This window comes from Chelonia mydas, chromosome 3 (assembly GCF_015237465.2).
Source record: "Chelonia mydas isolate rCheMyd1 chromosome 3, rCheMyd1.pri.v2, whole genome shotgun sequence".
NCBI lineage: Eukaryota > Metazoa > Chordata > Testudines > Cheloniidae > Chelonia > Chelonia mydas.
The window spans coordinates 30,229,114-30,247,198 of NC_057851.1; the positions used below are offsets into that span (position 1 = coordinate 30,229,114).

Genomic DNA, 18,085 nt, shown 5'->3' on the forward strand with positions numbered 1-18,085 from the left:
ATTGTGCCCTTTGAGCAACAGAAAGCATCAGAGTGGGCAAAGAATCTGCCTCTTACAATTTAAGTTTTTATATTCCCATGTTCGCTCTGTGCATGCAGAACACATACAATATGGCCCTGATCTTGTAAGGCACAGAGTGCCCTCAACTCCTATTGACTTCAGTAACACTTGATGTGCTCAGCATTTGCAGAATTGAACCCTATATATTATTATTTATAATCTGCAGAGTGCCAAGAATGGGTAGGCTTTTTACATGCAAGTAAGAAAACCATCTGTTCTCCAAAAGCTTACAATCCAATTACATAATGCAAAGGCAATATATAAAAGGAAGGTAAAAACAGAATGAACAAGCAGTGGAACATAAGTAATATTTTGTTAGTTTAACAGTTTTAATATTTTTTTTTGCTGCTGTTGTTTAATAATAGAGATTATGTCCACTTCCATGAGAAAAGCACTAAGATTCATAGGCTTCAAAGAAGAATGTTTCAATTATGGATTTGAAGGAGGCGAAGGTGGAGATGTGGCATACTGGTTCAAGTAAAAGATTACAGACATTTTCAGGGAGGTCAGAAATACTGGTCTCCAAAACACTGAATTTTCTTCAACAGGAACAATTGTTGTGGTTTTATTCGTGAACTAAATATACCTGAATCTTCTATACGTATAATTCTTCCTAACACAGTTCCAATCATAATGTTTTATTCTAGACCATTTCTTACCAAATTTTTGAAGAGAGCAGTCAACTCCTTTGTAAACACAGAAAATTTTAAAAACGCTGTTCCCAAATCTGGATCATCCCTACAGACACAGTTGCCTCCAAATTTCTCCAATGCTTGAGTGTACTGTTCTTCATTTTCCACATGAGCTTCAAAAGAGCAAATGCAAAATTAACTCCAATAGCTACATGAACAAATTACTGAAAGTTACAACTGGCTAAAACAAAATTCCAGAACTTTCAGATGACAATCTCTTTATTAACTTACTTTATATGTCAACTTGATACATTCAAATTAATACTTCTTAAAAAAATAAAGTTTGTTAGATTATGCACCAAAATAATTCTTCAGTGGTAAATTTAGTTTATGATCTTTGATTAAAAACACTGGCAAGTGTCTTACTGTAGATCTGTAAAAAGCGCAATGATTTTCCCCACCCGAGAAATCCCACTCTGTTTCCTGGGAGATAAAAACTCTGTAAATAAAATTAGTCAGAAAGTTCACAAAGGGACAGTGAAATGAAGAACAAAACACATATTATGTGATTCGCTTCACAACAGCATGGTCATTCCTCAAACATTGAAGGCATACATGTTATCAAAAACAGAAAGCTTGACATTCTTTAAATGAAACACAAGAACACACTAATTTCGTACCCAGTCTACTAACTGGTTAGGTCTACCACTTATCTGTGTCTAACGTTAGACACCAAAACACACACTTACTGGCCTTTTCAGTATTTTAGCCTTTTACAAAGTTTGAGCCTAACCTACCTGAATGTGTTAAAAACATATTTAATTGATGCTAAGCTGACTGGACAGAAGTGCACAACTTTTAAAAACTGAAAAGATTCTGAGCTGAACTATCTGGTAACCTCCTTTTAAAATGATGAAGCTTGTACTTTATATTTTATACATACAAAATAAAGTATGTTAAAGAACATTTAGCTTGCCAAGTTAAGCACTCTAAAACTAGGAAGCACCTGATTTACAGTCGCCATTGCAGCCTTAATTTTGCCCACTTGTGCTTCTATCCTGTATATTGAATGAGGTACAGGCCCTTTGGGAAAAAATAGTATGCAATCATGTAATTAAAGTGTACAGCCTAATGCATACATACAAGAGGGCTGGTTTAAGGTCGCACAGACAACATTCATTTGGGCATTTCCTAACTTTCCAGTGCTTGAAAACTACATTATTTTGTATGTAATTTCCTTGTTTTTTTAAAAAGAGAGAAAAATAAATTCTATGATGTGTAACTGTACATATCCCGCCAACATGCAACATCAGCAAGGTTTGAATCTTGTGCTGCAGTGCTGAAGATTCAGACTTCGAACACTTAAGCAAAGTACATTAGCTGGCAGCAAGAGAAGGTCACCATCCAAGGGAGGGAGGAGAATGAGGCGCTGGCATGATGGATGGATCCAGATGTACGGTTGGTTTTCTTTCTTCTCCTTCTCCATTCCCCTGGAAAGTGAGGGGCTTCTGCCCCATGGAGCGCCCCAGAATTAGGGATGCCAGGTCCAAAGAGCAGTGTGGTTTGGAGGGGAGGCTTCCCTCCTCTCTCCCCGCTACAGATGCTCCCCGGTGTTCGGAGTACGGAGTGTGGTGGGGGTGAGTGTAACAGTAGCATGAGCCTGGCCTTAGAAAAGAAGGTTCATGATCAATTATTATTTGGGCACATTCCCAAAATTACCCTAAGGAACACAAGCCACATTAGGGAAATAGCAATTTGAGTAGTTTATCTTGTAGCCAAACCCCAATTTCAGGGACAAAGAAAAGACATCTCTAGCCGAGGGCTTTCTCCCTAATGATTTCAAAGGCCCACTGCAAACAATGGAGGTGTTAAAACTTCTCAAAAAATGCAAAAGAATCTCATAATGGAAAGTATTAAACAATTTTTAAAAATTCCCCCCCAAAACATTTATCTGGAAGCAGACACCCAGCATAGAAAATTTCACCCCAGACTGTTAAAATGTGGCCATTACAAGCAATTGAAAATGGAGTCTAATGATGGGAAGTGCTGGGCAACCTTAACAACATGAAGTGCTACCGGCCCCGGCTATAATAAATATTTTTTTCCTTGGACTGTATTCCTCTCCCATCACCATTCATAAATCATTCCTGATGAACTGTGAGGTCTTCACATCAGGGCTGTTTCTTTATAGATGTCTGTACATTGCCTAGCATAACAGGGCCCAGATCATGATGGGGCCTATGGTATTTTAAGTACTAAATAACATTACCCCCCGAGTCTCAAATCAGGACCTTCATGGTCCAAAGGTAGCAACTCTGGTAGTTGACGCAAGGGGGAGTCTCCTCCTGAGTGAGTATGAGTTATACTAAGCATATTATCAATTTCAAGTTATTCTTTACTTCTTACAGCCAGCACACCACCCATTGTACAGGTCACAGATTTCCAGCCATATCTAGTGTGCATTTATATTAAGATAGGGTTTTTCCAGCTCAAGTTGCTGTGAACTTCAGGATGAGAACAAATAGATTATTAAAACAATCAATCTGTATGCACCTAGAAGAAAATAAGGTGATAAGTAATAGCCAGCAAGGATTTGTCAAGAAAAAATCATGCTAAACCAAACAAATTTCCTTCTGACAGGGTAACTGGCCTAGTGCACAGGGAGGAAGCAGTAGACATGACACTGTGATGGAGTGGGAATTTTTTATAAATATTTTGTATGAATATTGTGTGTGCCTCAGTTTCCCTCATATGCAGCATTGTCACCTAGTGGATGGGAAAGGGCTGTTTATTCTCCGGCAGGCTACCACACAGGTGAGACTGATGCGTGGCTGTCTGCGGTCTGCCCCACCATTGGAGAGTCCATGAAGACAGGAGAGCTGGCTGTATTTTAAAGAATCCTTATTGAGGTTGCAGTCACAAAGCATCCAGATGTGTAGAAAGAATAGTAAATATGGCAGGTGACCAGCTTGGCTTAACAGTGAAATCCTTGCTTATCTTAAACACAAAAAAAGAAGCTTTCTTACAGAAGTAGAAGATTGGACAAATGACCAGGGAGGGGTATAAAAATATTGCTCACACATGCAGGAGTGAAATCAGGAAGGCCTAATCACACTTGGAGTTGCAGCTAGCAAGAGATGTTAAGAGTAACAAGAAGGGTTTCTTCAGGCATGTTAGCAACAAGGTGGTGGTCAGGGAAAGTGTGGGCCCCTTACTGAATGAGGGAGGCAACCTAGCAACAGAGGATGTGGAAAAAGCTAATGTACTCAATGCTTTTTTTGCCTCTGTCTTCACTAGCAAGGTCAGCTCCCAGACTGCTGCACTGGGCATCACAGCATGGGGAGTAGATGGCCAGCCCTCTGTGGAGAAAGAGGTAGTTAGGGACTATTTAGAAAATCTGGACGTGCACAAGTCCATGGGGCCGGACGCGTTGCATCCGAGAGTGCTAAAGGAATTGGCGGATGTGATTGCCGAGCCATTGGCCATTATCTTTGAAAACTCATGGCGATCGGGGGAGGTCCTGGACGACTGGAAAAAGGCTAATGTAGTGCCCATCTTTAAAAACGGAAGGAGGAGGATCCTGGGAACTACAGGCCAGTCAGCCTCACCTCAGTCCCTGAAAAAATCATGGAGCAGGTCCTCAAGGAATCCATTCTGAAGCACTTAGAGGAGAGGAAAGTGATCAGGAACAGTCAGCATGGATTCACCAAGGGCAAGTCATGCCTGACTAATCTAATTGCCTTCTATGATGAGATAACTGGCTCTGCGGATGAGGGGAAAGCAGTGGACGTGTTATCTCCTGACTTTAGCAAAGCTTTTGATACTGTCTCCCATAGTATTCTTGCCAGCAAGTTAAAGAAGTATGGGCTGGATGAATGGACTATAAGGTGGATAGAAAGCTGGCTAGATTGTCGGGCTCAACAGGTAGTGATCAATGGCTCCATGTCTAGTTGGCAGCCAGTATCAAGTGGAGTGCCCCAAGGGTCGGTCCTCGGGCTGGTTTTGTTCAATATCTTCATTAATGATCTGGAGGATGGCATGGATTGCACCCTCAGCAAGTTTGCAGATGATAGTAAACTGGGAGGAGAGATAAATACGCTGGACAGTAGGGATAGGATACAGAGGGATCTAGACAAATTAGAGGATTGGGCCAAAAGAAATCTGATGAGGTTCAACAAGGACAAGTGCAGAGTCCTGTACTTAGGACTGAAGAATCCCATGCACTGCTACAGACTAGGGACTGAATGGCTAGGCAGCAGTTCTGTAGAAAAGGACCTAGGGGTTACAGTGGAAGAGAAGCTGGATATGAGTCAACAGCGTGCCCTTGTTGCCAAGAAGGCCAATGGCATTTTGAGCTGTGTAAGTAGGGGCATTGCCAGCAGATTGAGGGACGTGATCGTTCCCCTCTATTCAACATTGGTGAGGCCTCATCTGGAGTACTGTGTCCAGTTTTGGGCCCCCACACTACAAGAAGAATGTGGACAAATTGGAAAGCGTCCAATGGAGGGCAACAAAAACGATTAGGGGACTGGAACACAAGATTTACGAGGCGAGGCTGAGGGAACTGGGATTGTTTAGTCTGCAGAAGAGAAGAATGAGGGGGGATTTGACAGCTGCTTTCAACTACCTGAAAGGGGGTTCCAAAGAGGATGGATCTAGACTGTTCTCAGTGGTAGCAGATGACAGAACGAGGAGGAATGGTCTCAAGTTGCAGTGGGGGAGGTTTAGGTTGGATATTAGGAAAAACTTTTTCACTAGGAGGGTGGTGAAAAACTGGAATGAGTTACCTTGGGAGGTGGTGGAATCTCCTTCCTTAGAAGTTTTTAAGGTCAGGCTTGACAAAGCTCTGGCTGGGATGATTTAGTTGGGGATTGGTCTTGCTTTGAGCAGGGGGTTCACAGAATCATAGAATATCAGGGTTGGAAGGGACCTCAGGAGGTCATCTAGTCGCTATGCCCCTACTTATACATCCCAAAATGCCATTGGCCTTCTTGGCAACAAGGGCACACTGCTGACTCATATCCAGCTTCTCGTCCACTGTCACCCCTAGGTCCTTTTCCGCAGAACTGCTGCCTAGCCATTCGGTCCCTAGTCTGTAGCGGTGCATTGGGTTCTTCCGTCCTAAGTGCAGGACCCTGCACTTATCCTTATTGAACCTCATCAGATTTCTTTTGGCCCAATCCTCCAATTTGTCTAGGTCCTTCTGTATCCTATCCCTGCCCTCCAGCGTATCTACCACTCCTCCTAGTTTGGTATCATCTGCAAATTTGCTGAGAGTGCAATCCACACCATCCTCCAGATCATTTATGAAGATATTGAACAAAACCGGCCCCAGGACCGACCCCTGGGGCACTCCACTTGATACCAGCTGCCAACTAGACATGGAGCCATTGATCACTACCCGTTGAGCCTGACAATCTAGCCAACTTTCTACCTACCTTATAGTGCATTCATCCAGCCCATACTTCTTTAACTTGCTGACAAGAATACTGTGGGAGACCGTGTCAAAAGCTTTGCTAAAGTCAAGGAACAATACATCCACTGCTTTCCCTTCATCCACAGTACCAGTAATCTCATCATAGAAGGCGATTAGATTAGTCAGGCATGACCTTCCCTTGGTGAATCCATGCTGATAGTTCCTGATCACTTTCCTCTCCTCTAAGTGCTTCAGAATGGATTCCTTGAGGACCTGCTCCATGATTTTTCCGGGGACTGAGGTGAGGCTGACTGGCCTGTAGTTCCCAGGATCCTCCTTCTTCCCTTTTTTAAAGATTGGCACTACGTTAGCCTTTTTCCAGTCATCCGGGACTTCCCCCGTTCGCCACGAGTTTTCAAAGATAATGGCCAATGGCTTGGCAATCACATCCGCCAATTCCTTTAGCACTCTCGGATGCAACGCGTCCGGCCCCATGGACTTGTGCACGTCCAGCTTTTCTAAATAGTCCCTAACCACCTCTTTCTCCACAGAGGGCTGGCCATCTACTCCCCATGCTGTGATGCCCAATGCAGCAGTCTGGGAGCTGACCTTGCTAGTGAAGACAGAGGCAAAAAAACCATTGAGTACATTAGCTTTTTCCACATCCTCTGTTGCTAGGTTGCCTCCCTCATTCAGTAAGGGGCCCACACTTTCCCTGACCACCACCTTGTTGCTAACATGCCTGAAGGAACCCTTCTTGTTACTCTTAACATCTCTTGCTAGCTGCAACTCCAAGTGTGATTAGGCCTTCCTGATTTCACTCCTGCATGTGTGAGCAATATTTTTATACCCCTCCCTGGTCATTTGTCCAATCTTCTACTTCTTGTAAGCTTCTTTTTTATGTTTAAGATCCGCTAGGATTTCACCGTTAAGCCAAGCTGGTCGCCTGCCATATTTACTATTCTTTCGACACATCGGGATGGTTTGGACTAGATGACCTCCTGAGGTCCCTTCCAACCCTGATATTCTACGATTCTATGAAAGGAACATGTCTGAAGATGCAGGATCTTCAAGTGAGTAAACTTTTTATTTCATACCTTTTTCTTAAGAACTGCCTGTCTTCCTTCTGGACTATTCTTGAACTCTCATGTTTGAGCAAAAAATATAGTTGTTACTTTATGGTACTATCATTTTAGATGCAGTTGTGATAAAAAATAAACAGCTGAAATAGGCAGATCTTCCTTTTACAATTTCACCTTTAAAGTAGTACCGAGTGTCAGTGAATGTAATGAGTAATACAAAATGAGCAGTACGTGAATCATAATTAAATAACTGCATTGACTTATTTTGTTTAGGAGAATCGATCCTCAACATACAGGATTCTGAAGACTATCCACCTTCAAAATCACCATCATTTTCTATAGTTTCAGAGTTATCTGCCATGATAGTGTTTCAGTCACATCACGTATGTCACATAGCCACAGTAGCAAAAAGAAAAAAAAAATTCTCCATCATCCAGAAACAACCATACATAAGTCTGTGATAAGAACCAGCAGATTACAAAAAGAGGTAACTGATGAAAAAATTGGCCAGTTTGTTTATGCAACAAACTCTCCTTTCCATATGATTGAGAACCCACACTTCATTATCATGGTTCAGTCATTACGACCAGGATACAGTCCACTCAACAGAGCAGATGTCGCAGGCAAATTGCTGGATAAAGTGTATGAAAGAGAAATTGAGCAGCGTGCAAAAAGTCTAGAGGGTAAAATTGTTAATTTAAGTCTTGATGGGTGAAGCAATGACCACAATGATCTTGTTGTTTGAGCCTGTATGACAACAGAAGAAGGGAATGTCTTCCTTACAGAAACAATTTGGTACATCAGGAAATGCAAACACAGCAGAATACTTAAAAGAAGTAGTAGTAAAAACTATAACAAACTGTGGAAAAAAATTCAAATGTCTAGTACGCAGCTTGGTCACAGACAATGCTGCAAATGTATCCAAGATGGAAGAAATTATTTAGAAGAGAGTCCCAAGCTAACAACATACAGTTGCAGTGCTCATTTGATGCATCTCCTAGCCAAAGATTTCAGTGTTCCAGAAATAAAGGCTAATGTTGAAATTGCAAAATACTTCCGTAACAACCACTTTGCAGCAGCTGCTCTGAAAAAAAGTGGGAGGACCCAAGCTAACTCTCCCACAAAACGTGCGATGGAACTCAGTAGTGGACTGTTTTGAGCACTGTATCAAGAACTGGCCTAATCGGATGACAGTTTGTGAACAAAATCGTGAAAAAATAGATGGCACTGTCACAGCCAAAGTTCTCAACATTGGGCTTAAGAGAAACGTTGAACACATGCTGAGTACCCTGAAGCCTATTTCTGTAGCCTTGAACAAAATGCAGGGAAATAGCTGTTTTATTGCTGACGCTGTTGAAATTTAGAAGGAACTGAGTGAGATCTTAAAAAGAGAAATGTGCAATGACAGAGTTAAATTATAAGCATTAAAAAAAGAATGGGACAAGCACAAGCTCATTTTCTTGCAAATATTCTCAATACTCAGTATCGGGGTCAAACCTTAACTGCTGAAGAAGAGGAGTTGGCTGTGACGTGACATCCGGCAATCATCCCTCCATAATGCCAACTATAATAAACTTCAGAGCTAAGGGTGAACCATTCAAAAAATATATGTTTGCTGATGATGTTTTAAAGAAAGTCCCACCAGTGAACTGGTGGAAGTCACGTAAGCACTTGGATTCAGAGACTGTTGAATGATAATCTCACTTTTAACAGCAGTAGCTTCTTCTGTCAGTGTAAAAAGAATATTTTCTTCCTTTGGACTAATTCATTCCAAATTGAGAAATTGTTTGGGACCTGAAAAAGCAGGAAAGCTTGTTTTTCTTTTCCAGATGATGAACAAACAGGAAAATGAAGGTGAAAACAACAGAGTTAGCTGCAGAAGCCAATAGTTTAAGTTTCTCATGTTGACCTGGCTGACATAGTTGATTTAAGTTAATTTATTTATTTATTTATTTAACTATTTTAGTTAAACTATTTTAATAAAAACAAACCTGATTTTAAAAAACTTGAATGTTTAACTAAATTCAAAAATTAACATGCTTGTTTTGTTAAAATATTATATATTTGCTGATGAAGAAAAAAATCCAGAATACATAACATTGTTGTTTTAATTAAATAAAACAACGTAAATGTCTGTCTGGTGATGTTCTCCTAGTAATACAGCATGGCAAGAAAATCCTCCAAATATTAATGATTAACCTGTTGAGCTGGAGATAGTTCACCTCCCAATGACTTCATAAATATCTGCTTCAATTACCTTTGGTAATGAAAATAACCAAACAATCGTTCATTTTCTGATACAGCTGTAAAACTAATCTGAAAAGTTTTCAAAATAAATCACTTTAAAAATGTATAGTGTGTACCTTCTAAAAATGAAACCTACATCTATCTCTGAGTTGTGAAGAATACGTCTTAAGGTTATAACAACCAACAAGAATGCACTTTTACGTAGAAATCCATGATTAAATCGAGTCTTCCTGACTAGTGATTTAAATCAAATCCACCTTGTCATAAACACTACTGCTTTTACAACGCTGGCTGAGAGTCACTGCAGATGCTGAGAGTGGGGGTGCATTGCTCACTTTCTTTGGGTGTACAAGTCTCTTTTGGGTGGACTCACTGAAGAGAGCTCATGGTGCGAAGCAGGGCTGTGAAGGCTCTGAGGCTGGGTCCAAGGAGATGGTGAAGCCAAGTGGCTTACTCTAGTGAACGAGCGATACCTTAAGGGTCTGGCACACTAAAGAGGTACTCCCAGGGACTGTTCCAGAACACTAGAGCTGTGGATCCATGACAGATGCATCTTAATTTTCAGAGGGCTAAATGTCCCACATGACATTTAGATGAGCAAACTAGGGAAACATAGTCTAGATGAAGTTACTATAAGGTGGGTACAAAATTGATTTTAAAAAACCACACTCAAAGAGTAGGTTTCAGAGTAGCGCCATCAAATGGGGAGGGCATATCCAGTGGGGTCCCACAGGGGTCTGACCTGGACTGGTACTATTCAATATTTTCATTAATGACTTGGATAACACAGTGGAGAGCAGGCTTATTGGATGACATTTAGCTGGCAGGGGTCACAAGCACTTTGGAGGAAGAACTAGAATTCAAAAGGACCTTGACAAACTGGAGAATTGGTTGGAAATCAACAAGACTAAAAAATTCAATAAAGGTAAGTGCAAATTACTACATTTAGAAAGAAGAAAAATAAAATGGGGACTAACTGGCTAGGCAGTAATACTGCAGAAAAGGAACTGGGGGTTATAGCGGAGCAAAAATTGAATAGGAGCCAACAGTGGGATGCACTTGCAAAAAAAGTCTAATACTGGAGCGTATTAACAGAAGTGTTGTAAGTAAGACACACCAAGTACTGTCCTGCCCTACTCAGCACGGCTGAGCAGGAGTACCGTGTCCCGTTCTAGGCATCACATTTTAGGAAAGGTGTGGAAAAATTTGAGGGAGTCCAGAGGAGAGCAACAAAAAGGATAAAAGACTTAGAAAACCTGACCTATAAGGAAGGTTAAGAAAAACTGTGCATGTTTAGTCATGAGAAATGAAGACTGAGGGGGACTTCAAATATGTTAAGGGCTGCTATAAAGAGGGTGGTGATAATTGTTTTCCACGTCCTCTAAAGGCAGGACAAGAAGTACTTATGGCCTGAATCTGGAGCAAGGAAGATTTAGGTTACATATTAGGTAAAATATTCTTTTAATACAAGGATTAGATATAAGTACTAAAATAGATTACCAGGGAGGTTGTGGAATCCCTGTCTTTGAAGGTTTTTAAGAACAGGTTACACTAACACTTATCAGGGATGGTCTATGGATAGACTTGGTACTGCCTCAGCGCGAGGTCTGGACTTGAGGTCCCTTCCAGACCTATGTTTCTATGATTATATTATAAAGCTCTTTTTTTTTTTTTTTTTATGGCTGGCCACCCACCAAAAAACAGAAAATTCTCATCATCTGTCAAGGAAGATAAAATACCAGTAAATATCTGTGTGTGCATTTTTAAAATAAATATATTAATATGTCAAAATTATTTTTATAAATATGTATATACAATGCGCACACAGAAATATTTCTTTGTATTTTTATTTTCCTTGACAGGTGAAAAGATTTTTGTTTCATAGGTCACCAGCAATAGAAGACTGTAGTTCATTGGCTTTGTTCTCATTCTGCAGTTCACAGCAATTAAGAGTTGAGGAGGGAAAAAAAAATCCCAAACATTAAATAATCTAGTTCTCTCACTGCCAGGGCAGGATCACTGTCTAGAATATATTTGTTAGTGAGCCTCACTTCAACACTGCTTGTATTAGAAGTTCCCAATTCAGCAAACAGATCAAGTTTAAGTCTTCTTGCTTCAAATGCAAAGCAGTTGTCAGAGAAATTGACCGTACAGAATTATAATGTACTTACCCAGCCCAGATACATTTATAGCTTTCACTGATTTCTTCATTTTATAAAGAACTGTTCGGTCAACATCGAGAGCCTAAAACAAAAAATATGAATAAACATTAAATGCAAATTATAAAACAGCCCTTGGCTGAGTTATATATTGGGGAAAATGTTAATGTCCTACTCATTACCATCTTGGCCAACTCTATTTTGTAATGATTAAATAAAAACATTTTTTTAAAAATCCATCAGCATGCTGTTTTGCTGCTTCTTGCCACAGAAACTTTCCTTCCTTCCCTCTTCCGTTGGTGATCAACACCACAGTTAAGCCAGTTTTCTTCTAGTGTTACAATAAGTTTAATATTCCAAAAGAACTGAAAACGTTCACACAGTAAAGCTATTCTTCCTATGTTAAATCATTATTAAAGATGATGGAAACATTTTCATTACACCCTATACTTTGATGCTGATGAAGAACAAAACAACGTCACTTCTCTAGCAACAAGATTAAAAATGACAACTAATTTTGGTTTTCCAAGATAATTTAGTTTATTAATTGTACTTCTGACCACAGGAACTTTCTGACTGCTGTGCTGAACAAAAGAGATAGCAGATATTTCAACAATACAATGACTTGGTCTTTCACTGTTTATTACTATACAAGGCTTTCACAATGACAACATAAAATTCACATTAAAATCATATTCACGATTCTCCAATATCCATAACAAATGTATTTCAAAGGAAGAAACGAAGACAGCAAACCTATTGCCTGCAAAACTGAAGGTGAAATATAGCGAAATAAAGTGAAGCCTACAGTTTTTCTGGGATGCAGAAGAACCTGTGCTCATCAAAACGAAGCAAAACATATTGAAAGTGCAGAGACTTGGAGTCTGGTTTTCATAAGTGGTTAAGAACCCGCAGATATCACTGAAGAACAGTATTACAAACCACCGGTTTTATTATATATACTGTGACAGGGTCGGGCCAGATGGTTACAGGAGAGTGATAGAAGGAAGATATATTAGCCCCAGGTTAAGTAGGTCCCTTTTTCCTGGGTAAGGTAACAGGGAAGGTTCCAGAACAATCAGGAACTTTCTGGAAACAATTAAGGTAGACAGGCTGATTAGAACACCTACAGCCAATCAAGAAGCTGCTAGAATCAATTAAGGCAGGCTAATCAGGGCACCTGGGTTTTAAAAAGGAGCTCACTTCAGTTTGTGGTGTGTGCGAGGAGCTGGGAACAAGAGGCGCAAGAAACTGAGAATGAGAAGGTGTACTACTGGAAGTCTGAGAAGTACAAGCATTATCAGACATCAGGAGGAAGGGCCTGTGGTGAGAATAAAGAAGGTGTTGGGAGGAGGCCAGGGGGAAGTAGCCCAGGGAGTTGTAGCTGTCAAGCAGCTGTTGCAGGAGCCACTGTAGACAGCTGCAATCCAGAGGGCCCTGGGCTGGAACCCGGAGTGGAGGGCAGGCCCGGGTTCCCCCCACTCCCCCAACTCCCTACTTGATACCGGAGGAGTTGAACTGGACTGTGGGTTCCACCAGAGTGGAAGGTCTCTGGCATGTTCACCAATCCACTAAGTGGATCTGCAGACACTTTCCCCATGCTGGCCAGTGATGAGGCTAACTGAATGAACAGCAGATTTGAGCCACGAAAGTGGCCAAACTGAGGGCAGCCGTGAACCTCTGAGGCGAAAAAATCTGCCAATAAGCACAGGACCCACCAAGGCAGAGGAGGAACTTTGTCACAATACTCTTAAACCAAGATCAGGCTACCATGAGATTTTCTACAAAAATACTGTGCCAAATTCATCCTGGCTTAAGTCAATCGACTAATGAAACTGCATCAATGAATCTGACCCACTGTTTACAGTTATCCTACTGTTAATCATTTTTATGTAATTTATAAATCAAACAAAACATACCAATCAGTCTCCGGGATCATTTCTAATTATTTAAAAATACTGAGTATAGGAATAAAATTAACAGTGATGTTCAAAAGGGAAGTCTTATGTGGGTCTCATTCAGCTCATGAAGTAGGGAAAAGTCTTTGAAGCATGCTTTGAAGGTCAACAAACTTAGATTTTGACCAAAGACTAGTCAAAGTGAATTCTTAACAGCAGACTGCTTGCTTAGTGCACGCTCACTAGTCATAATGAGTATATGCCCATTTTGCAGGTTCTATACATGTAGGTATTTGTATCATTCTCCTTACAGTGGTAAACAAACAGGGAGGTTGCAGCCTACCTATCTCCATGTGCCTAGAGAACTCCAATGAATGAAACAAGTTAAAATCATTCTGAGAAGACACTGTATTTGTTGATGTGGCTCTGCTACCACTCTCTTGGATAATCGAGTCCAAATCTATGCAGCAGAATGAAAAATGTGAATGCAGCCTGGATTCAGTATCCCATTTTTATTCCTCACCATCAAAAAATAAGTAGTTGGAATATGGAATTGAAAGGATTTATGGTGGTGCTGTATGTTTGTGTTTATATTACACACTTGAAATAAAAATACTGTTTTTAACAAGATGCATGCCAAAATGTCATGATGATAACATATACATGTTGTGTTTTGTTCTTTGAGGTATATGTAAAATGTTTAGATTATGCTGAAACTCTGCTGGTTATGTATGCCTACAGACTGATTAATACTGACTGCAAAAAAAACAAAACAAAAAAAAAGCCACTATGTGCATCAAACACAGAAATTCAGTCACTTTTACAATACTTTCCTTACTATTTTTGATCTTTTGTTTGTTTAACTACTGCCCCTAGGCCTGATTCACCACTACTTTACTCCAGTGATCTCAGAGGAATTATTCTAATGTAAAACTGGAACAACATGTTGATGAATCAGACCCTTTATCATTTTAAATGGGAGCTTGTATTTATGTTCCTCTTTTCTTGTATTAAGAATATTAGCTCTCTTTATTTAGTATGGTTCTTCCTATTCTCTTCTTCCTCCTATTTGCACAGTTTTCAGCACCTGCTAATCATTTTAACAGAAAGCTCCAGCTTTTTTGTACATTTCAACTTCAATTCTGTATTTCTATTTTTAAAAATATGCACATGCTATATCTACACTCACCAACATGCTCTCAATTTTCCTTTCATTCAGTTTCTCTCTTTGGATTCTTCCAAACACTGTGTCAGAAGCAATGAAACTTAAAATGGCTTCTGATGTTACATCCTCTGGCATTCACGTTCACTAATTTAAAATGCTAAATCAATTCTTTGAACTGGAAGAAAGGTAGCTATATAGTTTTTATGACAGGGTCCTTTTATCCTCATAACTGATGTCTAGTTTTGAATCATGTACTAAAATTTCACTATTGCAAGGTTGTTTATTTTACAATCTATTTATTTTAGCACAAATTTTCTAGGGTGGCCAAATAATTTATTTTCTTGCTCCCAGCCAGCTTCTGTACATGAGTACTTCTACTTGCCTCTTACTAGAAATAACTGCAGTAAACACAATTCTATTTTCTAAAAATCAGTAAATATACTGCATGTTAATTTACAGCAAATATTGCCAATTCTACAGTAATACAACTACAAATCACAGAAATTCCAGGTTAAAAAGAGACCTTCTTGCCCATCCTCCTGCCAGTGCAGAAGATTTCTGTATACTTAAGAAATAAAGTCTTGAGCCCAATCTAGATTTATATGACGAAGAATGGAGTTTCCACTACTAATAATGGGAGGCTACTTGCCAAGCTAATTTATTGTTATTTCTGAACTTATTTGATGCTTCTTTAGTACATCTAGAGATCACGGTTTTGAGAAACTTGCTGTCTAGAATCAGCATGTTTATTTCAGCACGTGGTCATTCTGGTTTTATTTCTGTTCTTCTGAAATTCAACTTTTTCATACTTAAATGCTATATTGAAGCAACAACATACAAAAAAATAAATCAGGGAATTAATTATCTTCACACACATCAGTTTACCTGATCAAAGTGCTTTATTAATTTCAGTTAAGGGGACATCAAACTTTTAAAAAAAAATTACACTTCTATGTGAAAATTGTTTTATTTACTATTGGTATAAGAAACATCGAAGATTCCTGTAGCTGAAGGAGATTGGAAATTTTTTTCAGTTTGTTTACTTTGTGCATTTGACAGTTCTCTGTCTACTGAAGCTTTAATATTACTGCATGTTCAATTGGCCAGTTTCCCCCTTTGTTTGTGTGGGTCCTTCACACAGCAACAGGAGACAAAGGCCATTTAAAGAAAGAAAATGATTGTAAAGCCACACACAACTGGTATGAGGGAGGTTTAATATGTGAAACTATTTTTACTCTTTTTTAAACTGACTAGAATTCAAATTGGTTATTGTTAATTAGCCACACCTAAAAGCTATAGTTCCAAAAGCAACCATAGATCAGACACATGGCAAATATATTTTAGGACATAAATGTAACAGGCTATTCAGAAAGATAAGGTGTTACATATATGCAAGGGGTGCCATGGGAACAATAAATTGAGAATTTTAAAATGACAACTTAAGAAACTCAAAACTGTAACATGTCATTGATGTAGCTTAAGTGCTTTGAATATAAAACAACCGATTCAGATTACTGTCACCAGCTTTAACAAGTCCAGCTTTACTGAATATGATTTAACAAAAGGAATTTCACCAATGAGTATATCAGAGAAAGTAACAAAAGACGAGTTTCTTTTTGTTAACCTAACTTATTTCAAAACATACAGCCCTGTAAAAATAGTTGGAGTCACTAAGAGACCACTGACTAGCAGTCAGGCCTTTTATCCTCACATTGGCAAACTAAATGGACTTGGTTCCATAAGCCAATTTCCACTGTTAACCACTGCAATGCTTTCCAACTCTGAACAATAAGATGCACCATACTGTTCAGAGTCAAACCTATCTTCCCATAGAGAAATCAGTCCCAGTTTTACTGATGCTGGCTGCAATGTTGCTCCACATCTGTTTTATAGATCATGGTCTATTAGGGCATTTACTCATAAAAAAGCCTGTATGGGTCTATTTCCTATTGTGCAGAAGGAGTCAAAGCTGTTGGGAAACACAACACCCACAAATCGATTGATGTTTTACAACTAAAGAAACTTGAAACTACCAACAATCTATAGTTCTAGCGATCCTAAAGAAGCAGTGGCAATTTAGCAATTTAAGTCTAAATCACCTGAACTGGAATCCCCAAGCTGGGATCCCAATTGTGCAGTATATAAGAGTATCCATTTCAAATACATTAACAGATTCACAGATTCCAAAGCCACAGGGGACCATTGTGATAATCTAGTGTGACCTCCTGAATAACACAGGCCCCAAAAATAATTCCTAAAAAATATTTTTTTTTAAAAAGCATCAAATCTTGATTTAATAAATGTCATGGATGGAGAATCCACCATGACTCTAGGTTAATTATGCTTATCGTGAGGGATTTATGCCTTATTTCCAGTCCATATTTGTTTAGCTTCAATTTCCAGTCACTGGGTTATGTTACACCTTTCTCTGCCAGATTGAAGGGCTCATTACTAAATATTTGTTTCCCATGTAGATACTTTAGACTAATCAAGTCATCCCCTAACCCTCTCTTTGTTAAACTAATTAGATAGACTCATGGAACTCAATCGCTATAAGGCAGGGATTGGCAACCTTTGGCATGCGGCCCATCAGGAAAATCCACTGCCCTCATTGGCCTGGAACGGCAAACTGCGGCCAGTCAGAGCTGCCATCGGCCAAACCTGAGGGTAAACAAACCATTCTGGCCTGCCACTGTATTTCCCTGACTGGCCGCGTGCCAAAGGTTGCCGATCCCTGCTATAAGACATGCTTTCTAAACCTTTAATCATTCCCATGTTCTTCTCTGAACCCTCTCCAATTTATCAACATCCTTCTTGAATTATGGACACCAGAATTGGACACAATATTGCAGCAGCACTCGCACCAGTGTCAAATATAGAGGTAAAATAACATCTCTGCTCCACTCAAGGATTCTCCTATTTATACATCCCAGGTCACATTAGCTCTTTTGGCCATAGCGTCACACTAGGAGCTCATGTTCAGCTGATTATCCACCATGACCTCCAAATCATTTTCAAAGTCACAGCTTCCCAGAACAGCATCCTCTATCCTTAAGTGTGGCCAACATTTTTTGTTCTTAGATGTATACATTTGCATTTAGCTGTATTAAAAAACACATATTGTTAGCTTGCATCCATCTTACCAAGCATTCAAAATCACTCTGAATCAATCACCTGTCTTCTTCATTGTTTACCACTCCACCAGTTTTTGTTATCTACAAAGTTTATCAGTGATGATTTCATGTTTCCTTCCAGGTCATTCATAAAGATGTTAAATAGCATAGAGCCAAGAACTGATCCACGTGGGGCCCCACTTGAAACACATCTGTTTGATGATTCCCTATTTACAATTACATTTTGAGACCTATCAATTAGCCAGTTTTTAATCCATTTAATGTGTCATGTTAATTTTATATTGTTCTAGTT

General features: G+C 39.5%; 1 protein-coding gene across 5 annotated transcripts in view; it reads right to left on the reverse strand.

Annotated features, from left to right (window-relative positions):
* Nucleotides 1-18,085, reverse strand: part of ASAP2 (ArfGAP with SH3 domain, ankyrin repeat and PH domain 2) — a 164,733-nt gene that overhangs the window by 122,142 nt on the left and 24,506 nt on the right. For all 5 annotated transcript variants that reach the window (XM_037894095.2, XM_037894097.2, XM_037894096.2 and 2 more), the window contains 2 exons: nucleotides 11,609-11,681; nucleotides 720-865 (listed from right to left, as the gene is read on the reverse strand). In XM_037894095.2, coding sequence (XP_037750023.1) covers nucleotides 720-865; nucleotides 11,609-11,681 — 219 coding nt within the window. The remainder of the gene's footprint in view (nucleotides 1-719; nucleotides 866-11,608; nucleotides 11,682-18,085) is intronic.